The 23,094-nt window shown below is 41.4% G+C and overlaps 1 protein-coding gene across 17 annotated transcripts in view; it reads left to right on the forward strand.

The window, feature by feature from the left end:
• The first annotated feature begins 3,317 nt into the window (after window positions 1-3,317).
• The window catches only part of LOC105304710 (tumor necrosis factor receptor superfamily member 10A-like), a 37,782-nt gene continuing 18,005 nt past the window's right edge, over window positions 3,318-23,094 (forward strand). Inside the window, exons 1-6 of one of the 17 annotated variants that reach the window (XR_002776967.1) lie at window positions 3,614-3,740; window positions 5,998-6,112; window positions 11,827-11,934; window positions 12,017-12,129; window positions 12,728-12,759; window positions 13,178-13,360. Coding sequence is in view for 6 of the 17 variants with exons in the window: in XM_023522594.1 (XP_023378362.1) it covers window positions 12,148-12,574 (427 nt within the window). In the remaining 11 variants the exon portion in view is untranslated. The other 16 variants (XR_002776968.1, XR_897023.2, XM_011378983.2 and 13 more) reach the window with 16 other exon arrangements.

Here is a 23,094-nt window from a genome sequence, read left to right on the forward strand (position 1 = left end):
TAGTATTGTATTAGTACATTATGTTTATCCAAATATAATGTACTAATACAATAGCTGAATCTTTTATTTATTCAAATGACTTATTTGTTTCTTAGCTCTCTTGAGCTGAAATGTCTCTAAGCTGAATTGCCTACTGAGTGGTTAGAGCAAGCACACATGTGGAAAATCCCCTTCTTTCTTCAAAGTGTTTAAACCACAGGAAGCTGTTGCGTTCTATCCATTGATGACCATGTTTTTGTAGAATGCCTCAGTGATCATTTGTGAAATTGTCCAATTTCGCTCCTGAAGAATTTACCCCTTTTTAACCACACTGTCTTCTCTTCTACTCGCCCTTTTAAATTGCTCTATATTTTCAGTCCAGCATGTAAGTCCAGCTTGGAAGTTGTCACTTTGTCCTAACAACAAATAAAAAGCTGAGCAAACTGAAAATCAACAGCTCTGCTTAGATCGATCAGAGAATTGAGGTCAAAGGACAAATTGCTTCCACAAAAATTGGAGGACAGACAGGCAAATACAGAGAATCCACCTTGCTGGAGCAGGGAACTACAAGCGGAAACCTTGAGAACCAGTCCCAGAGTAGGGAATTTTACTGCAGCTGTTCTTCTACTGCTTTCTGAAGCACTCCTTTCTTAGCAGTCTGCTTCAAGACCTCAGCTATATGGGATTTCTGTCTTTCTTCTGCAGTTTTTAAATTCTGACTTTCCTCTAGGGAAAGATTCTTCTTTAGAAGAAAAAAGAGAAATTCTGGGATACATACTTTTCCTCGAAGGCTGAGAACTGGCTCAAAAGCCTGGCCCAGACACACAATTCTTTAGTACTTTCACCTGGGCATCAGAAGTCATGGTGACCCAAAGAGACTGGCAGTGTGTTCTACGCAACCCGCTGGCAAGGAAAGCCCCCTGCTTTGTCTGTGTCCACCATGGTAGAAAACAAAATGCCCGAGCTAATATTAACCAATAATGCTGAACTTGTATAGTTCCTGGGGCGAAAGCTTCTCATCCAACGGTAGCAAAATGAATTAGTTTTATGAACCTCGAAGTTTTAAGTTATAATATTTGCTGCCGTATGTCATGAGAAATCCTATATCCTTCTTGATTTTTAAGGTCATGATTCTCGTAGACCCCAGGCTAATACCAAAAACAGGATTACAGATTCCCAACAGCCAGAAATTAAAATAAGAGGCAATGAAATGGCCTAACCATGGCAAAGCATTAGACACAGCACTAGACCTAATCATAGATCTGTAGAACAGCTTCCTCTTCCCCACACCTTACCACCACATTACTGACACCTATTTACACAGTTCCTGTCCTTACTAAAAGAAAGAGGAAAAAAACCCACACTTTTAAGAGATAGCAAGAATCAGAACCAGAGTCAGATACATCAGGAACATTGGAATTATCAGATGAGAAATTTAAAGTAACTGATGAATATACTAAGGATCCTAGTAGGGAAAGCGCCCAACATGTGAAGAGAGACAGGTAACTTAAGCAGAGAGATGGAAATTGTAGGATAGAATCAGAAATGTTAGTGACCAAAAACACTACCGTAAATAATGTATTTGATGAGCTCATTAATGTACAAGATATGGCCGAGGACAGAATTAGTGTGCTTGAGGACATGTCAATAGAAACTTCAAAAACTGAAAAGCAAAGAGAAAAAAAGACTGAAAAAAATGGAACAGAATATCCAAGAAGTGCGGAACAACTACAAAAGGTATAATATACACGGAATGGAATTAGAAGAAGAAGAAAGAAAAAATAACGGATGAAATATTTGAAGCAATAATGAGTGTGAATTTCCCAAAATTAATGTCAGATACCAAACCACAGATCTTAGAAGCTAGAAGAACACCACGCAGGATAAATGCCAAAATAAAACTACACATAGGCGTATCGTATTCAAACTGCAGAAAGTCAAAGCTGAAAGAAACAATCTGATAAAGGACATCTATGAAAAAAGTATAACTAATATCATATCTAATAGTAATATATTGAAAGATATATTCCCCTCTAAGACTGAGAATAAACAAGCATGTCTGCTTTCACTATTTCTATTTCACATTGTAGAGGAAGTTCTTGCCAGGGCAATTAAGCAAGAAAAAAGATTAGAGAGATTGGAAAGGAGAATTAAGACTGCTTTTAGTTATAGACAATATGATTGCGTATGTAGAAAATTCTGAATAATCTACAAAACTGCAACTAGAAATATATAAATTTAATAATATCTTAGGATACAAGATCGATGAACAAAATCAATTGTGTTTTCATATCGCAACAATAAATGGTTTGAAAATAAAACTACCTAAACCAATTCCACTGACGACAGCATCAAAAATATTTGGAAATACATTTATAAAAATGTACACAACCTGTACACAGAAAGCTTACAAAATATTGTCAAGATTAAATAAGGAAGATCTAAAATAAAACCATCTCATGAATTGGAAGATTCAATGTTGTTAAGATGCCAAGTCTTCTCATTGATCTTTGTATTCAAATCAATGCCAATTAAAATCCCAGCAGGATTTTTATTTTATAAAAATTTATATGGAAATACGAGTGGTTTTTTGAAGGAGAAAAAAAAAAGTCGAAGGACTTAAACTACCCGATTTCAAGACTGACTATAAAGCCACAGTAATCAAGACAATGTAGTATTAACCTGAGGATAGACAAATAATAGATTAATGGAATAGATGACAGACTCTAGAAATGAACTCTGTCTCTGGCCAATTGAATTTCAACACAGGTAGTGAAACTATTCAATGGGAAAAAGAAAGCCTTTTCAAAAAATGATGTTGAAACAACTGGATAAATGTATGGAGAAAAATGAAATTCAACTCTACTACCCTGGCCACACAAAACTGATATAAGCATGGAGCTGAATGGTCCCTTGGGTGCTCTTCTCTCCTACCCACGCCTCAGCCTTGACAATCACCCTGTGAGCATTGCAAAAGCAGGCCTTGAATTTTATGAACTGAGACAAGTTACTGCCTTCAGCCATACTGCCTTCAGCCACACATTTAAAAGAACTTACATTTAAAAAGATTAGGTAGACAGTGTGGTGATCATTTTGCAATATATACAAATATTGAATTATGTTGTTCCCATGAAACTAATGTTATATGTCAATTATTCCTCAATAAAAGAATAATAAAAAAGGGTCACATCAAATGAGGCCTAGTGTTTGGCTCAGTCTTCAACTGAAGGCCTTAGTCAGCTCAGGCTGCTAACAGAATACCTTGCACTGAGTGGCTTACACAATAAACATTAATTCTCACAGTTCTGGAGGCCGGAGAGCTGAAATTAAGGTTCTGGTAGATTTGGCATCTGGTAAGGACTCACTTCCTGGTTGTGGATGACTAATTTCTCACTCTCTTTACAGTGTAGAGAGAGCTTTACACTCAGAGCCTCATCTAAACCTAATTACCTCCCTAAGACTCCACCTCTTAATACCATCGGATTTGGGATTGTGACTTTTGGAGGGACACAGACTTGAAGTTCATAGGAAGGTCCTTTCTTTGTAAGTGGTGGTGTGATCTAGTTACTCCCCTAAGGCCGTCCTCCCCTCTCCCTCTCTGTCAGAGCAGGAACTGTGAGATTCAGAGGCTCAGAAGTTCAGTCAGGCTGTGTGAGTCCTGTACTGGAGCTGAGGACAGCGGCCCTGCTCTGCTCCTTTCCAGCATTGAGACTCTGGAGGGGCCATCACTTCCTCGGGTGTCACGTCAGGAGCAGATGAAGGTCTGCAGGGTCTTTTGTAAACCCTGAGAGCTGTGTGGGCACCTGTAGGAGGCTGTGTGGGAACACAAACCACACCCTCGGAGTTGATACGGGTCACGAGGGTGCCAGGAAGGCCACAGGGCCCATGGTCTCCACCCCAGCAGTGGCTCCACCTACTGGCTCCTTGGATCAGCTTCCTGAGAGGGAGGCGAGGGGAATTCTGAAGCACAGTGGGGCGGGGAACTGCTGGAGCTGCTGGGAGGAGTGCAGAGGAGCCCCTGCCCGCCCCCCCGCCGCCCCTCCCCCCACACCCCGCCTCGGCCCCAGGAAATGCAGTGATGGCAATGCAGGGTCACAGACCTGGTGTGTCCAAATGCTTTCAGTTGTCCCTCTGGGGGACACCCCAGCCCTGCTAGGAAAGTCTCAGTCCCTGATTTTGGTCTACTTTTCCTTCGCCAGGACTGGAAAAATCTTGGCGAGGAGGAGGAGGACAAAAGACTCTGGCTGTGGGCAATGTCTGCTCTGCCTTGTTCTGCTTTGGTGTCTGTGGGATGTCAGCCTCCCCTACCTGCTTCTCTCAAGGCAGGCTGTGTGTGTCTTCATTCTCTGGCTGCCTTTAAGGTTTTTCTTTATCACTGGCTTGAGCAATGTAATTTTGGTTTGCCTTGGTATAGTTTTCTTTGCTTCTTTTACTTGGGGTTTTGTGGATTTCTTTGGATCTTTGGGTTTAAAGTTTATATCTAACTTATAAGATTTTCAGGTATTATTTATTCAAATATTTTGTCTGTCTCTTCCCCTTACCGGGTGTCTAATTACATTTATAGTAAAATGCTTGATATTGTCCAGAGCTAATTGAGAATATTCTTTTTTTTTTTTTCATTTTTTTCTGTTTCATTTTGGGTAACTCCTGTTTCTCTGTCTTTGAGTTCATTGATCTTTTGTAATACCTAATCTGCCCTTAATCATATCCTATGTATTTTTCATTTCGGACTATCTCTACAATTTCCATTTGGGACATTTTAATATCTTCCATTTCTCTCCTAACGATGTTCATCTTTTCTTTTACATCCTTTAGTATAGTTATAAGATTTATAATAGCTGTCTTCATGTCTTTCTATCAATTACATTATTCTATTAATCATTGTCTATTTCTTTTGTTATCTGTATCCCTTAATTCCATTATTTCTGTCACTTTCTGGATTGTTTTTATGGGTTGATTATTGTACCGATTATGGTGGACATTGTCCTGCTGCTTTTCATGCCTAGTAATTTTTTATTAGATGACAGACATGAATTTAAATTCTGTGTATTGGATTTTGTTGTGTTCCTTTAAAGTGCTGTATATCGTTCTGGCACACAGTTAATTAATTTGAGTATTAGTTTGATCCTCCTGAGCTAGCTTTTAAATTTTATGCCTGGGCTACAGCTGCCTTATTTGGAGCTAATTTAGTTAACTAATAAGACTCTAGTAGTTAAATCCTGGTAACAACCCTTTTATGCAGTCTGCCCACTCTGGTGAAGGGGAACGTGAACAATCCCCAGCCCTGGGTGGGCCTCAATCCTTGACCAGCCTGCTAAGGTCCCATGCCTCTTCTCAGCCTGGGCTGGTCCCTCTCATGGGCACCAATCAGCACTCACCCAGACTCTGAGTGGGCCCCCTGCACACCTCCAGAGCCCTCTCTCTGCGCAGTGCCTTCTTCTCCAGTTCTCTGCCCGGCATTCGGCCTCCGGGAACTCCCAGCTGTGTCTCCTCAACAGAGGCCACAGGCCTCCTTCTGGGTCCCCTCCCTGAGCTGCAGCCTGGAAGCTGTCCTCAGGCAGTCCACTGAGGCCATCCCTGGACTCGCCTCCTTTGTGTCCCAGGGGAGGGAGCTGTTATTCACCCACCAAGTAGTTGATGAGCCCTTCACTCTGGGAAAGTCTGGGCCCTAGGGGAGGGAGCTCACAGTCGGCGGGGGGGAGGAGCTGAGACCAAAGACCTAAATGGCTTAGCAAAAACTCTGTGAGATCCCACCATCCCGGCTCACCTCACCTCCAGAGAGGCTGTGATGGCAACTGTGAATGTCATTCTTCTGTTTTGTCTGGCACAAGTGTGGCCATGGGATTGCAAGACCTCAGGTTATGTTATTGTTGGCTTGGAAAATGTGGTTTTGAGTAAAATCAGCATTGTTGGTAATGATTTTACTAATCACAGCTTATGCTTAAATAGAGCACTTACCATTTGCCAAGCTCTGTTCTAAGCATTGTGTATACATACTAACTCATTTTATTTTCACAGCAACCACATCGTGTATGAACCTTCATGGTCCATATGTCTAGGTGAGCTGTTTGTTGGAGGAGCTGGTCAGGAGTGATGAGCAGCCTCTCTGGGTCCTCTGCTGTCTAATCATCAGGTAAGAATTCGTCTACGAGGCCTGCACTCACTTTACACAGGGTCACTGCTGGAGGGATCTCCCTGTGAGATCATTTAATGCCTCCCTATTTCAACAATAATAAACATTTTTAGAGAGGAAGAGAAGTGGCTTTCTTAGAATCATGAAGCTAATTGATGGTGGTCTGAACCAGAGACCAGAGGGCTAATGTTAACTAGCTGTCTAAAAACTAAAAACAATAACAAAAAACCCCCAAACCCACAACTTCTGAAGAAGCAGATGTCAGACCACAGAAAGACCTTGAGAACAAGTCTGATGTAGATGCCATAGTTGGTCGGTTTGATATCGGCAGAGCAGCTTTCAGGGTTTCATGCCCTAGAAAAGAAAGAATGAGTGACAGGTGGATTGTTACCAGGAAATACAAACTAGAATAGGATGAAACTTGACTCTAGAACAGTCTAATGTACGTCACTTGCACTGCTGGCAGAGGAAGGAAATCCTTAGTTAATGACTGATCTCTGGGTGGAGCCAGGGTGAGTAGCGTCTGTAAATCTTAAGAATTGGAACAGCACTCTCTCTCTCAGATCTCAGCTACACCCTGGGTCCCTCAAGCAGAGACAACCACATATTGCAAAGCCTCTTCCCCCAACCCCACTTGACATTGCCTCTCCCCAATTACTTTGACTTCATACCTGTCTGTAATCCTGTCCATGTGGAATTTTCCCTCTATGTCCACCAGTGTTCCTGACACCCATGGCCTTGTCACCTCTGCCTGGGCAGCCCATTCAAGCTCTTTGCGCCTTCGTAACCCTTGGGGTTATCTGTGCCTCTGCCTCCTTTCCTTGTGATTCAGAACTGTCCTAAAAAATGTAAGGACCATGTCTGGTCCCCGAGGTTTCCTAAGCCCCTTGCAATGCGTTGCTCACCAGGCTCCAGACACACCTTCCTGAGTGAGTGGATAACGTGGGTTCTAAGATGCCAGTCTGAAAATTAATCAGTGTTACTATATTATATTACACTATGTTAATCGTGTAAAAGAGAAAAACTCTATGGACATGTTCATTGATACAGAATAAGCATTCGACAAAATTTAACACCCATTCTTGATTAAAAATAAATTCTCATTATATTAAGAATAGAAGGGAACTACCTCAGTCTGATAATGTTCATGTATTAAAAAGCTATGAGTAACTTCACCTAACATGGCAAAATCTTGAATACTTCCCCTCAGTTACTGAGACCAAGACCAAGGGTGTTCATGCTGATAACATCTCTTCAGGATTGTATTCTGGGTCCTGGTCAGGGGAGAAAGACATAAGGATCAGGAAGGAAGGAATAAAACTTCCTTCATTTGCAGAGAATACCTGCTAGAAGTAATAAGTGAATCTAGCAGGTCATAGGTTGCAAGTCAAGGAGCATAGGAGGCAATAGGATTGTGTCAGCAGAAAAAGGTATTAATTGCAGAGGAGGCCCAATTTTTAAAATTTAACTTTCTACTTAAAACACTCTCAAATTACAGAAAAGTTGCAAAAACTATACTAAAAATTTTTTCTCAAACCAGCGAGAACAAGTCAATGACAAAATGTATATCACCCCTTAACGCTTCAGTGGGTATCTCTGACAAATAAGAACGTTCTTCCTATAACCACAATACAACCTTAAAAATCAGATAATTAACATCAATACACTACTACCAGCTAATCCTCAGACTCCATTTAGATTTCTCCTGTTGTCCACGTGATATTATTTATTGCACAGAGATCCTATTCTGAATTGCTCTTTTATCTTTTTCTGTGACGCTTTGGTATTTAATGGGACATTGATAGGCTATTTTGGGGGACATTTTGTCAAGTGCCTTTTTAAATCTGAAGAGCTTAACATTTGATCCTGTATCCTATATTTTTAAAAGTTTGCCCATTGTATATCCCCATTTGTAAAATTGTGTGTGTGTGTGTGTGTGTGTGTGTGTGTGTGTGTGTGTGTGTGTGTGAACACTCCACTCAATAGCAGAATACACATTTTACTCGAGGGCACATGAAGCATTCTCCAGAATGTGCCATATGTTAGGTCACTAAACAAGTCTTAAATTGAAAAAGACTGAAAACATAAAAAGTATCTTTTCCAACTACAACGAAATGAAAGTAGAAATCATTAACAGAAGGAAAACTGGAAAATCTATAAATATGTGGAAATTAAACAATGCACTCTTAAATGACTAATGGGTCAAAGAAGAAATTACAAGAGAAATTAGAAAACATCTTGAGACAAAGGAAAACACACCATACCAAACCTATGTGATCCAGAGAAAGCAGTGTCAAGAGAGAAATTTATAGCTGTGAGTTAAAAAAAGAAGAATGATCTCAAACAACATAACTTTATACCTTAAGGAAATACAAAATGAAGAGCAAAGTAAACTCAAAACTAGTAAAATAAGAAAATAATAAAGATTAGAGCAGAGATAAATGAACTAGAGAATAGGAAAACAATGGAGAAAAGTCAATGGAACAAAGATCAACGAAATGGATATATCTTTAACTAGATCGACTAATAAAAAAAAAAAAGAGAGAAAATACTCAAATACCTAAAATCAGAAGTGAAAAACAGGACATTATAATTGAATATACAGAAATAAAAAAGATTATAAGAGAATACTATGAACAGTTGCTGGTCAACAGGTTGGATCACCTAGATGAGATGGATAAAATCCTAGAAACATATCACATACCAAGGCTGAATCATGAAGAAATTTTGAACAGAGCTATTAACTTGTAAGGAGACTGAATCAGTAATTAAAAAAACACTCAACAAAGAAAAGCCCAGGAGCAGATGGCTTCACTGGTGGATTCTATCAAACATTTAAAAGGAGAATCAACACCAAGCCTCCCAAAATTCCTCCAAAAAATTGAAGAGAAGAGAACACTTCTTAACTCAGCATTGCCCTGATACCAAAACCAGAGACACCACAAGAAAACTGCAGACTAACAGCCCTGATAAATATTGATATGAAATCTTCAACCAAATACTAGCAAACAAATACATCATCACATTGAAAGAATTATACACCATGACCAAGTGGGATTTATTCCTGAAATGCAAGAATGGTTCAGCATATGAAAATTAATCAATACTGCTCAACCTGAGGTCACAGACTGGTCTGCAAGTGTTACACGTGCCCTCTGTGCAAATTCGGAAGTTTCCTACTGAAGACAGGTCTGTAGCCCCCACTACTTAGGCCACTGAGTACATAGGAACAACCACTGAACGGTCTTAAGCTGTTCTTCCACAAACTCTTAAACAAAATGGAAATAAGATTGACAGAAAATAAAGTTTCTAAAAGTTAAAAAAAGGGAAATTACCACATTAAAAGAATAAAGGATAAAAACCACATCATTGTTGAAAAAATACTTGACAAAATTCAACATTCTTTCATGATAAAAACACACACAAAAATACTAGGAATAGAAGGAAACGATCTCAACATAATTAAAGTCTTATATTAAAAACCCACAGCTAACATCAGAGCAATTAGACAAGGAAAAGAATCAGAAAGGAAGTACAATTATCTCTGTTCGCAGATATGATCTTATATATATATATAGAAAACCCTAAAGATTCCACAAGAAAAACCCTGTTAAACAAATTTATCAAAGTTGCAAGATACAAAATCAACACCCCCAAATCACTTATGTTTCTATACACTGAGATTAAGCAATATACAAAGGAAATTAAGACAATTTAACTTACAATAGCATCCAAAACAATAAAATACTTAGGAATACTTGTACACTAAAAACTATAAAATGTCCATGAAGGAAATTAAAGAAGACATAAATAAATGCAAAGACATCTTGGTTAATGGATCGGGAGACTTTATATTGTAAAGATGTCAATATTTCTCAAAGCGCTCCACAGATTTAACACAATCCATATCAAAATCCCAACTGTGCTTTTTGCAGACATAGAAAACCTTAATTTATATAGAATCGCAAGAGGCTCCAAGTAGCCAAAACAATCTTGAAAAAGAATCTCGATAAAGAAGAACAAATTTGGAGGTCTCAAACTAGTAGAACTTGGTAAATAAGATATTAATGATGTAATTTCTGGTTGACAGGATGTAAATTTTTTATTCTTATAAAAATTTTCTGTACTTTCTCACTATTTTATAATAAGAGAAAAGAATAAAAGAAAGTTTTTCAAGTGTATGCTACTTGACTAGTCCCAACAGGTAAAGAGACAAATGTGAATGCAGATGAATGTTTCGGAGTTTAGAGCTAGAATAAAGGTCCAAGTTCTGTTTAGTTTTAGAGGCTGGGATGAAGGGAATGTGAGATGGGTGCGGGGAGAGATGAGAATCTGGAAGCCACTTGTGCCTGTCCCTGTTTAATCTCCATAAGGAATTTGTCTATTTCATCTAAGTTTTCTAATTTGTTGACTTACAAAGGTACATACTATTCTTTTACAATCCTTTTTATTTCTGTGAGGTGCGTACTAATATTCCCCCTCCTATTTCTAATTCTAATGATTTGAGTCGTCTCTTTTTCTTAGTCAATAGGCTGTTGTCAATTTTGCTGGTCTTTTCAAATAATCAGCCTTCGGTTTTGTTGATTTTCTCTTTTTTTTTTCTAGTCTCAGTTTTATTAATTTCTGCACTAATATAGTGTCTGGTAGGTCTAGTTGGTTTATAGTATTGTTCAAGTCTACTATTTCTTTGATCTTTTTTTAGTTCATCATGAATTTTTATAGATTAAGGAAATTATTGTTCCAATTATTTTCTTCTAGCTTGTTTTTTTCTTTGTCGTAAATTCTCCCATGCAAAGTTTTCTTCTTAATTTTTATGTCATTGATTTTATTCAAGTTTGATAGTTTCTTGTCGTACTGAAGAGATTCAGACTTGTAATAAAAATTTCTTATATTTTTGTAGTACTTTTTTGGTTTCATGTATTATATTTAACTCATCGATCCACCTAATCTTAATTTTCTAATAGGAAGAGCATAAGGAAGAAACTTTATTATTTTCCAGCCGTCATCTTAGTTGCTCCAGCACTATTATTGAAGAGTCACATCTTTATCATTGGCAGGAAGTGTCATCATCATAACATTATTATGGAAAGTTTTTTGAAAGTTGGTCTCTCTAGAGTATCTTTCAATATTGATAAGTAAGAATCAGAGAAGACAGATTCTGCAGAGAGACTGAGGTCACCTGAAGGAACAAAACCCTGGAGGTGAAGATCGAGCCTTGATACCTAGCAGCCGCACCTGCAAGTCCTCAGCCAAGTGCCTGGGGAACGTCTCTGCATCGCAGGGCAGCTTTGGGCCCCTTTCTTTGGGTCACTGACTCTCTACAGATAGGATCCATTTTCGCTTCCATTTTCCTGCCACCGTAGAGGCATGAGCTTTAAGTGAAGGCTTTCTCCGATTGTTGTATTATTTCTGTGCCTCCTCGTGTCTTCCACTGACTAGGAGCTCATTGAGACAGGAAGTTGTACTTTCCGCTGTAAGCTTCCAGGGCCTTGGGCTGTGTTATCCAACACAGTAGTCGCCAGGCCTGTGTGGGAATGGAGCACTTCAAATGGTTCCTCTGAATTGAGATATGTTGTGAGTGAAAAATACACATTGGATTTCAGAGGCAAAGTGAGGGGATACGTCATGCAGACAGGAGAAGCTTGTTCTTCCTCCACAATCTGGTAGGGGACACAAGGCAGGAGATTCCTCCTCCCTCTCCTCTTATCTCACAGAACCCGTTCACGACCTCCCTGTGTCTGTACCCAGGTGTCTTGAGGGGATGATCATTACCAGACCCTGTATCCTCTGGTGTGACCTCAAGTATGTCAAACGAGAATCAGGTATTGAGGACAGTGGGGAGGTCTCGGTTCAGGAGAGCCAGCGACCACCAGCCTAGGACGACTGCTCCCTCTCCCTCCTCAGGCAATTCACAGTTGGTGATTGCAGTTGCCATTGGATCTCTGTGTATCCTGCTGCTAGTGCTGACCACATCTGCATGTTATCACATGCAATACACAGGAGGCGCATCCTTCAAGGTGAGGCTGGCGGGGGCGATGGGGAGGTGCTGGCACTCTCTGCCATCTCCCTCACGTCCCGCTTTGTTTCTCAGACAGAAAAGCCCTCCTCTCCACATCGCAAATCCCCCTGTTTTGTTCTGGCCTGGCTCCGATCCCCTTCCCTGTGATCACCCCTCCATGTCCCACCTCACCTCTTCGGGGTTGGGATCATATCAGTGTCCTTGTCTCACGGCTGACAGTCGCCTCATCTCCCAGCCCAAGTCTGGGAGGGCAGGACCAGTTCTTCGGCGTCCCCAGTCAGAGCGGAGAGGTGGTCAGCCCCTGTATTTGGTGACAAGAGCCAGGAGGAGAGGGTCGGGGGCTTTATACAGCTTTGGTCAGAGCAGAACCCAACAGAGATTTGATACGCGTCTATTTTTACTTCTTTCCCCTTTCTCTTCCCCCTCTGAACATTGTCCCAGAGATGGACTGTCCCTCTCCCGTCACCTGTCCCCAGGGCTGCTTGTTCAGTGTCTGATACTCAGCCCACGCCCCATCCCTTGCACTGTCCTTGTGGGGGGAGGAGCCGCTGAGCGGCCCCTCCCCACTGCTAAGACAGACACCCCTTCTCTTCTAGCTTGTGGAGTGGACCCCACACGTGTGGACAGAGTGAGTTGGTTTCCCCAGGACCTGGCGGCATCAGGCCCTCAGGAACCGCTTCCTTCCCGCAGCAAGGCCCTGGGAGGGCACGGTCCCTTTTGTCCTGTGGGGCTGACCCTGGCTCTCTAAAGTGACCTGGGGGCCTGGGCTGAGTGTAAGAAGGCAACTGGCCCTTTGCCAAGCCCTGTCCTTCCTGCCGCTTGTGACACCTTCACCCACAACCCTGCTCCCTGGGGTATGAGGGTGTCAGGCAGGGTAGCACAGCACAGGGTTCTGGTGCCAGCAGCAGAGTCCTGGATGTGCTGAGCCTGTGCCGGCCTGAGGGGACAGCCTGGGGAGACATGGGGCAAGAGAACCTACTGTGCCCCTTGAGACCCTGCAGGGAGCCTGGGTGTGGACTCCTGAGTCAGCTCTTTGCCTTCCCAAGGTCTTTTCCTGGTGCTCATGTCTTTGGAGAGGGCCCGGGGCTCGTGACAATGCCCACAACGAGATCGTGAGCAACAGGAACTCGCAGTCCACCCTGGTCTCTGAGCAGGAGCTGGAATAGCAGGAGCACGCGGAGCTGGCACATGTCATCGTACAGTCCCCAGGGGAAGCAATGTGTCTGCTGGTGAGTGGATGGTGGCTATGCAGCATCCTGGCCCTTCTGCTTGCCCAGACTGTGGTAGAAACAGGGAAAGGCCGATGCTGGTCAGGTCTCCTGTCCCCTAGCGACATGGTGATGGAGGGAGATCGGAACTTAAAGCGGGGAAGGGGCTGCTGCGCAGAGAGCCCACCACCCTGGTGTGTGAACTGTCAGCTCTGTGGAATGTCTGCCCTGTTACGACTATACCCCAGAGCCTGGAACAGGCGGCACAGAGTGGGCGCTCCCATGTTGTCGAGTGAGTGAATGAGGGCTGCACAATATTCCAGTGTGTGATTGTTACATAATTTAGTAATTCCTCGTAATATGAAGAATTTCTAATTTATTTCAAAATCATTATAGCATTGAATATTTTTGAAGATAAATCTAGTTCCATTCTTCTAACCATGTTTGTAGGATGACTTCCCAGAAAAAGTAAAATCTGTGTCTATTAGATTCTCATAGAAGTGTTTTTTTACTGTAGATACATACACAGGCACATTCACACTCGCACTCACATATACATTTACACAGAGTTTTGGTTTATATCAATTCAGTAGATTCGATCTGGTGTTGTAGGCTTTTCTTTTTTCATTTTTTCTAACTAGGAAAAATTGATGGATTTGAACTTGTATTTCTTTGTTTTGACTATTTTTGCGTATAATTTTGGTCGTTTCTATTAGTCTTTTTAAGAAGACATGCTCTTGCGCCCTTGCAATTTTCTCACATACAGATAATAAGTTCCTAATTTCTTGTTGTCCTTTCATTAATCTAATATTTTATGTACAGAAGTTTCTATTTTTTAACTAGTGAAACCTGTGTATACATTTACTTTTTAACTACTCATAAGCTTAGAAAGACACTTCCCCCAACCTAAGAAAACAATGAAATTCTCTAATTTCTTGGAGAGGTTTATTTTTAGAGATTCAATTTTTGGCATGTAGCTGTAACTTAATTGGAATTTATTTTGTCATCCATGTAAAGTGAGGTGCTCTCTCAATTTTTGAGTCACTTTTTGTTTCTCCCAATCACTACTTACTCTCTCATTTCCTGCTGTTTTGGGTCTGTCCTTGGTCACAGGTCGAATGTTTATATAGACATCGTTCGCTTTCCACCCAGACTGTTCCTTTTTGTTCCCAACTTACATCAATACACATTTTTACTTAATAATATGAATGTCAAAAAATAAAACAAATATTAAAAAGGCTGATATTACTGCCATCCTGATTAACTACTTTAACATTTAAAAACAGAAGTCACATGTTCAAAGTGAGAAAATTTAAATAGCACAGAAAGTTTCTCAGAGAATAGAGACCTTCACTCTCTCCCAACACCCCCTGCTCTTTTTATTTCAGGGAACTACTGTAGAGAATTTCTCATGTTTCTTTGCCAAAATCTTTATGCTGATCCATGTATATGTACACATACATATGCATATTTGTATATTTTATTTATGTGAAAGACATTCTATTATATAACATACTCTTCCCAATGAAAATTTCTAATATACTTTAATATCTAATAGAGCAAATACATTTTCCTTATTTTTTTCAAAACTTATAATTTTACTAAGGTAAAATTTTGAATTGTTTCATAAGATTTCTCCCACTCCCCCAAAAAATCATAGAAATGTTTATTAAATTTACCTTAAATTTTAAAAAGTAATCTAGGAAGAATTGAGATATTATCAGTTTTTAATATTTTTCTTATCAAAGAAGATAGCATCTTAAGTCAAGTATTTTATTATAACTCAGTTAAGATTTGTGTTTTTCTTCATGTAAATTATTTCGCTTTTTGTCAAGGCTGTTTGTTTTCTTTGTATTTTAAGTTTTAGAACCCTTATAAAATGGATTCTCTTGTAATTGCATTTTCTAATTTATTGTTTCTTCTATGTTTTAAATGTTTATCCAGACATACATTGATATTCAAGTATCATTATTTAACCCTTAGGATTTTAAAAGTATAGTTGTATCTAAAATAATGACTATTCCTCCTGCTCCACCCAAGAATCTGCCATATGTTTCTGTTTCACTGCATAGACCAGAACTTTCAAAACAATGTTCAGCCTCTAGTATTTAACCATTAAGAATTACGTTGGTTCTTAGTTTTGTAGAGAAATTCTTACCATTATGGATGCAGCCTCCTATGCTGAGATGTATTAAAAAATCAAAATTGGTGTTTCATTTTACCAAATAACTTTTCACCCTCGGTGCACTAACAGACGCTTTCATTTCTTTATTTAGATTATAGATATGGTACACTATTATTGATTGAGCAACTTTGCATTTGTGGAATAAACTTTTACTTTAGGTAATTGAAAGTGTCCTAATATATGTTCTCATTCTTTCCTTTCCCCCCGATGCCTTCAGGCTTGCTGGTCATGGGTGGGTTTCCTGCTCTGACTGGATTTCCAAGGGTCAGGTTTGTGGGGGCTAAAATTTTAGCCCCTCTTCCCTCCCTTTCCCCCTGGGAGAGGCACCCCACCTCCAGCCTGGCTCCCCTACAGCCTCCCCAGCTGGTGTCTGGGTTGTACCTGAACCTGCTGGGCTCCCACACGGTGCAGACCAGCCCTGACAGAGCAGTTGGGAAGGGGCGGTAGGTCCCTGAGGGGTGAGCTGGCCCTGGTTACTGGGGTCAATCTGTGGCCCCGCTCCTGTGGGCTTCCTACACCTCCTGGGCCACCTATACTTTCTCTCCCCATTGGCCTTTCTGCATCCTTGTCAGTGAGTCAGGTGGCTCAGCCCTGCCAGCTCACAGATACCCATTTCCCGTCTCCTTGGTTTAGGCCCTGGCTATCCTTCTCACTTAGAGTTCCTGGGAGGCCCCATGGCTCCACCTCTGTATTTTTTTTTCTACACCCTGCCCCGCCCCCCACACATCCAGTTTCTGTTCCAACCAATGGTTTATCAGTTTTGATCTGACATCACTACTGTTTTGTTTTCATTTCACTAACTAAGAAAAGAATGATTTGGCTTATATATGCACTTCTCTATTTCAGTGTTTCTGTTTCTTGTGGTCCAGTATCTTGTGTTTCACATATTTATTAGTTATTTGAATCTCTTCAAGTCAACTTTTTATGACTTTTGTCTTGTTTGTTAAAGACCTGATGTCATTCATTTTTTTCAAATTCAGATAACAGATTCCTGGTATGTTTCTATTTCTGTCTTATATTTTTATTTTCAGAAGTTTTAAATTTTAAGGAGTTAAATCTATAGATATGTGGGGGGTTTTTTTGGTCATAAATTTAGGAAGTCCTTCATCCAACATTAGATAAGATGAACTTCTCTAATTTTTTAAGAGGCTTTTAAAAATGATTTGGTTTGAGGCATATAGTGCAATAGCCACATGGAGATTGTTTTTGCTGTGATAGGAGTATGGAGTTACCCTGATTGTGCTGAGTCACTTTTCTTCCTTCAACTACATTTAGCGACTGATTCTTCCATTTCCTTCTGTTTTGGGTTCCTTCTTTGTCACTGGCTGAATTAGAACGTGGCCATTGACCTCTTTTCACCAAGACTATAGTGTTCCATTCCTTTCTTGCGTCAATATCACTTTTTTTTTTAAAAGAGAAAGTATAAAAACAAAAACAAGAGAAATATCCAATAATCTCCTCGTCCTGGTTAACCACTGTTGATTTTTTAAAAAGAGGCAAAGACATATCCACTGAGAGAAAATTGAAACAACACAGAATGATTTCAGTGAGCAGTGAAAGCCTCCTTTTGGCTCCTGCCCACTCTCGGCTCCCACAGCCCCAACCTCAGCTGCCCACACAGAAGGAGATGCTTCCACACTGCTTGCCAGCTTCCTCCAGGATGGCCTGTGCACTCTTCAGAGGGCAGGAAAGATTCCAGGGGCCACTTCTTGCCATCAGGGACAGAGCGGGAGAGATAGGGGGTTCCCCAACACCCAGCCTAGGCCAGTTAGAGCACTCGCAGTCCCTCCCTGGGCTCTCCTCCAAGCTTCCCGCCACAGCCTCACTCGGGGCTCACCCGCCATGCAGGAGATCTTTTTACCTGCGTGGAGGAGATTTCAAAAGACATGTATGGACAAATATTCGAGATATTTTGTTGAATGAAAAAAAAAACAGAACTTGAAGAACAAGTTAGAAGAGAGTGAAACTATTCTTTTCTGTATAGTTTATGGATATCCAGCATGTGCTGAGAAAATATTCTGGAACGATTAAGTTATGCTGGGAGTGAGGTTATGGGGACATAGTGTTTTAAATCGCCATGTTCTGTGTTATGAAATAAATTTATAGTAAACACGTGCACATTTGTGAACAGAAGCCTCCGTGGTAAGAATAACTGTGCTCAACCAGAGCCCTGGAGTTATCCTCACCCCTTACCCCCGGGCACTTCTTCTTGTGCCCGGAAGGCATGTTCTTCTGACTCAAGTGGGGTGACCTTATGCAGCGGACGTGAGGAAGGGGTGCGACAGAGCTGAGCATGGGAAGGAAGAAGAGGACAGGAATAGTTCCAGGTTTATGAACCGGAAAAACAGCCCTGGAATGTGGGAGGGATCTGGACGCACCGCGAGCCCCGGGACCATAGCAGAGCACGTGGAAGGCGTCCAGTGCTCCCTCGCTGGTCCATCAGCGCGGACAGGCTCTGAGCAAGAGTTTGCGTCGCGGTCCTTCCACCTTCTCACGGAGGTGCACTCAAGACGCAGGGCTCCTCTCCTGAGCCGGGAATTAATCGCGTGAGAAATAATTACGTCGACCTGATGCAGAAAGTTGACGCTGCCTCATAGTTTCGCGGTAGACCGAGTCGGCGCGGTATAAAAGTGAAGAACTGGCTGGGTACAGATGGTGACGCCCGGCCCCGGCGCACCCGGCAGGCTGCAAGGACCTCTGCGCCCCATGAAATACGCACGATCCCTGATGACTTTGCCGGGACCAGGAGCGCTGCCGGACCGCACGGGACAGCGGGGACACAGCGCGCTGGCTTCCTCGGGCGCCCGCGCAGGGCGCGCCCCAGTCCCCGGGCCGGCGCCGGGAGCCGGGCCTCAACTCTGGGGCCCCAGGGCCCTGATCTCCGTCGTCTCCGCCGTCTTTGCTCTCCTGCTTGCGGTGAGTCCCCGCCGCCGTTCCTGGCTCGGGAAGGCGCGCCTGGTGGCCGGGACGGGGCGGGGGAGTAGAGACACGACTGGAGGTGCCTGCCGGGGTGACCGGATGGCCGGGGCAGGTCCGGGCAGAGTTTGGGGAAGAGCGGGTTACCCGGGCGCGCTCCCCTTCCCGATCCTGGGCCCCGGCGGGCCACGAGGAGCGATCCCAGGCCTTGCAAGCCACAGAGTGACAAACAGGTTGATTTTTCCTTCTTTCCTCTTTCCGTCCCCTTCCTCCTCTCCTTCCTCAACCTCTCTCTCCAACTCTCATTTTGCAGACAGGTTAAAACTGTTGTCATCCAAAAGTAACTTTCTCCGCTGTCTTCCACAACTTTTAGTTCCGGCCCCTTGAGTGGAGCCTGGAAAGTCTCCCGCGTTTCCTCCTGTCACTTTGTTGCACAACCGCAAGGACAAGGGCTGTGTAGAAACGAACAATCATCTCACAGCCCCCACAGGCTGGCTCCCACTTCCTTTAGGAGTCGAAGTGTGTTCAATGATTTCAACAATATCAGTATAACATTTAGTTTAAATCCACTAAATGCTGCAATACAAAGGTAGAAACGGTTAGGGAGGATGAGACAGAAAAACCCAACTATATACTGTCTATTTGAGATGAATTTAAAAGCAGGACACACATATTGAAAGTAATTGGATGGAAAAAGGTATAACATTCAAATAGTGAGGGTAAGAAATCTGCTGTGACTGTGTTAACATAAGGTAAAGTTGATTTCAAGACAAAGAATATTATAGAGAGAAAGAGGGAACTTTTGTAATGTGAAAAGTGTTGATTTATCAGGGAGTCATACTAATCATATGTGTGTATGTGACTAATACAATTTCAAAATATATAAAGCAAAAAATTAACAGAATGAAAGAGAGATTATAACCAGCAATTGATGGAACAGTTAGATGAAAACTCAGTAAGTTATGGGATCTGAACACTATCAACCACCTTGAGTTAATGGATATTCACAGACATGCAACAGCTATTGAAGATTCGTTCTTTTCTATGAACATGGTACTCTCACCAAGATAGACTGTATTCTGACTATAGAATGAAGCTAAATGAAAATGAAATGAGGGAAATTATATAGGGTATTTGCTCCATCTCAATGAAACTAAACTGGAAATCAATAACAATATAAAGACCCCCAAAATTGGGGTCTTGAGCAATGCGCTATAAAATAATCCATGGTTCAAAGCAGAAATCAAAATGGAACTTAAAAAAACTTTAACAATAAATAGCAATGAAAATATAAGACATCGAAACTGTGAGTGCTGCTAAAACAGTGCTTAGATTAAAATATATAGCTTTCAGTGTTTATAATGAAAGGGGGCAGAGGGAGTGACTGCTAATGGTATCGAGTTTATCTTGGGGGGTTACGAGAATGTGCTAAAATTGATTCTAGTGATGGTCGTATCTCTCTATGAATATGTTAAAACAATTGAAATGTATACTTTAAGTGGGCGATTTATACGAATAATTATAATGATTATGTGCATTATCTTTTATTAAAGCTGTTTTAAAAAGAAATATATAAAATCTATGACCAAAAGACCCACATTAATCAGCCTTAAAAATAAATGTAAATTTAAACCAAATGAAGTAACCAGAAGAACTATAAATCAGTGAAATAGGATTATCTGACACTATCTGGAGTTAGTGCAGACCCCACAGATCAAGGGCTCAGTCCCACAAGACTGTCTCCACTTCAGACATAAGTCTCAAGTAGTAGGCTCCCGAGTTACCCACACTTTTGTCAGACTTATCTATAAATTAGGGGTTCCCATGACCCTCTTCTCAGGTTCGATAACTTGCTGTAACAGCTCACAGAACTCAGGTAAACACATTTATCTATTTATTATGAAAGATACAGATAAATAAGCCAGATGAAGAAGTATATGGTGAGGTTTGGGTGGGCCCCAAATTCAGGAACTTCTGTCTCTGTAGAGTTGGGGTATGCCACCCTCCCAACATGGGGATGTATTCACCAAGCTGGAAGCTCTCTGAACCCCTTAGTTTAGGGATTTTTGTGGAGGCTTTATCACATAAGCATCTTCAATTATTAACTCAATCCTCACCCCCTTTCCTTCCTCTGAAGGGTAGGGGTGGGGCTGAACGTTCCAAGCTTGGTCTTTCTGGTGACCAGTCCCCATCCTGAAACTGTTAAGGAGACCACCTAGAGTGGCCTCATTAGAACAAAAGATGTTCCTATCACCCACATTGATAAGGAAATTGCAAGATGTTGTCAGGACAAACTGGGGATCTATCTGCCTGCAGTGTCTAAGCCAATGAAGCGACACAGGCCCGTTTTGCAGCAAAGAAAGCAAGGTTTATTAGGGAGTTGCAAGTCCCAGAGATACAAGCAAGCTACCCCTCAAAGGCCTGGCTCCCTGGGTATCTCAGAAATACAGATTATATAGGGAAAAATCATCAGTCATGGAAACTGAGGGATTTGGTGTCATGAATGCTACTCATTGTACTGTCTGAGAGGGGTGAGGTAATTGATCATTGTGTCCGGTTCTGGAATCAATCTTGGCGCCACTTCATCTGGTCCAGCAGCTGGTGGGGTTGCTGTCCTGTCTCAGTGGGCCTGGGGCTGAAACACACCTAAAGCCAAGATGCTCTCCTTAAATCTAAAGTCCAACCAAAACCTATCGTCCTCATGATTGTACACCTGAAGATCCGTTCAGCTTTTGTCCTGAGGCTTAATGATTAAAGGTGCCAGCATGCAGAGGATAAGGCCATGGAGTAAAAGCAAGTGAGTCACAATGCCATTATCCGAGCAAAGCCAGTTTTGAATCAGAGAGAAAAAACTATGTTCAAGAAATGAGGTTTGTGTGCAGTTACAGTATATAAGACCACTGTTTCGGGAACTGGGGGCAGAGACCAAATATATATATTTTTTATTATGTCACAAATATAAATAAAAAGAACTGACAAGACAGAAAGTTGATTTTCTGAAACACTCAACAAAATTAATAAACTCTTAACTAGACTAACACAGAAAAAAAAAAAAAGTGAAATACCAGCATTAAGAATTTATGATGGTTGTCACAACAAACTCTGCATCCATTAAAAAGATATAAAGAGGATCTTAGGAATAAATTTTATGTCAATAAATTAAACAACTTGGATAAAATGGACAAATTCTTTGACAATACTACCTAGGAAATGGACACGAAATAAAGATGTAATCTGAATTATCCTGTACCTATTTATAAATTGGAATTCATTATCTAGAAGCTTATCATGAAGAAAACTGTAGGCCCAGGCAGTTTTGATGCGGGATGGGGTGAATCTCCTGAAGCAGTAACTGAAGCCCTACACCCGCCTAGAGAGAGTCTTCGACTCCTCACACTCATGCCTCTTTCCTATATTATTCCCCGCTCAGGGATTTTATTTTCCCACATTCTCAAGGGGACGTTGAGGGATGAAAGTCTGTCTTCTGAAACTTCTTCAAAGTTGAGATAGGGCTGTCGTGCCTGCCCATTGGGAATAAGGGCTGCTGGATAGGGGGCTTGGTTTTTACCACAGGTTGGGCTGTTTCATCTGCTAGATTGTTTCCCTCGAGTACATCTGAATCCCGCTTCTGGCGCTCCCTTCAGTGAATGACCGCTATGTCTCAAGGTCCATTCACTGCTTCTAAGAGCTGTAAAATTTTAGCTTTGTGTTCAATTGGGGCGCTCTTTGCAGTAAGGAGGCCTCATTTTTCCAAATGGCAATGTGTGCATGGAGTGCTATAAATCCATATTTAGTCTGAGTCCTTTTTCCAATTGTAATGCCCTAATAAAGGCAATAAGTTCTTTTTGAGCAGAGGTGTTAGCTGGTAAAGCATTAACCTCAGTGACATCTGATAAGCTTACAATAGCATATCCAGCCTTCCTGAGCCCTTTCCGAAACTATCCATCTGTGAACCATTCAGCATCCAGATTGAATAGGGTTCATCTTTTAGATCATTTCCACTTGAAAAATTTTGTTCTATAGTCTCAACACAGTGGTGGAGAAAGGTCACTAAATCCAAGTGGTATCAAAGTGGCAGGGTTTAGCATTTGACAGACCTTGAGAATGACATTAAGAGTAAGTATCTAATAAGAGGGCCTGATATTTCAATAAGCATCTTCCCATTAACCATTGATGTACCTTGGTCTCTAATGCACTTTGTAATTGATGGGGGGTTAGCACCTTAAAATGCTGTCCTGAAGTAAGTTTGGAAGCTTCTTCTACTAACAAGGCAGTAGCTGCTACAACTCGTAAGCAGCCTGGCCAACATAAAGTTACCTGATCTAATCGTTTTGAAAAATAGGCAATTGGTCTTGGAGTGTCCTTTAACTTTGGAGTTAGCAGTCCCAAAGCTATCCCTTGTTTTGCAGTTAAAGCGTAAATGGCTTTTCCAAATCTGGAAGGCCTAATGCAGGAGCCGTTCCTAACCTTTCTTTAAGGGCATTGAAAGCAACTTCACATGACCCATTGCAAAGAAGGGACTTAGTATCAGGACCTTTTGTGGCTTCATATAAAGGCTTAGCTATTATCCCCAAATTGGTCCCTATTCTGCATAACCCAGCCATACCTAAAAAGGTTCTTAACTGTTTCTTTGGGGAAATTTTATTGCTAATAT

Source organism: Pteropus vampyrus, unplaced genomic scaffold (genome assembly GCF_000151845.1).
Source record: "Pteropus vampyrus isolate Shadow unplaced genomic scaffold, Pvam_2.0 Scaffold350, whole genome shotgun sequence".
In the NCBI taxonomy this organism is placed as follows: domain Eukaryota; kingdom Metazoa; phylum Chordata; class Mammalia; order Chiroptera; family Pteropodidae; genus Pteropus; species Pteropus vampyrus.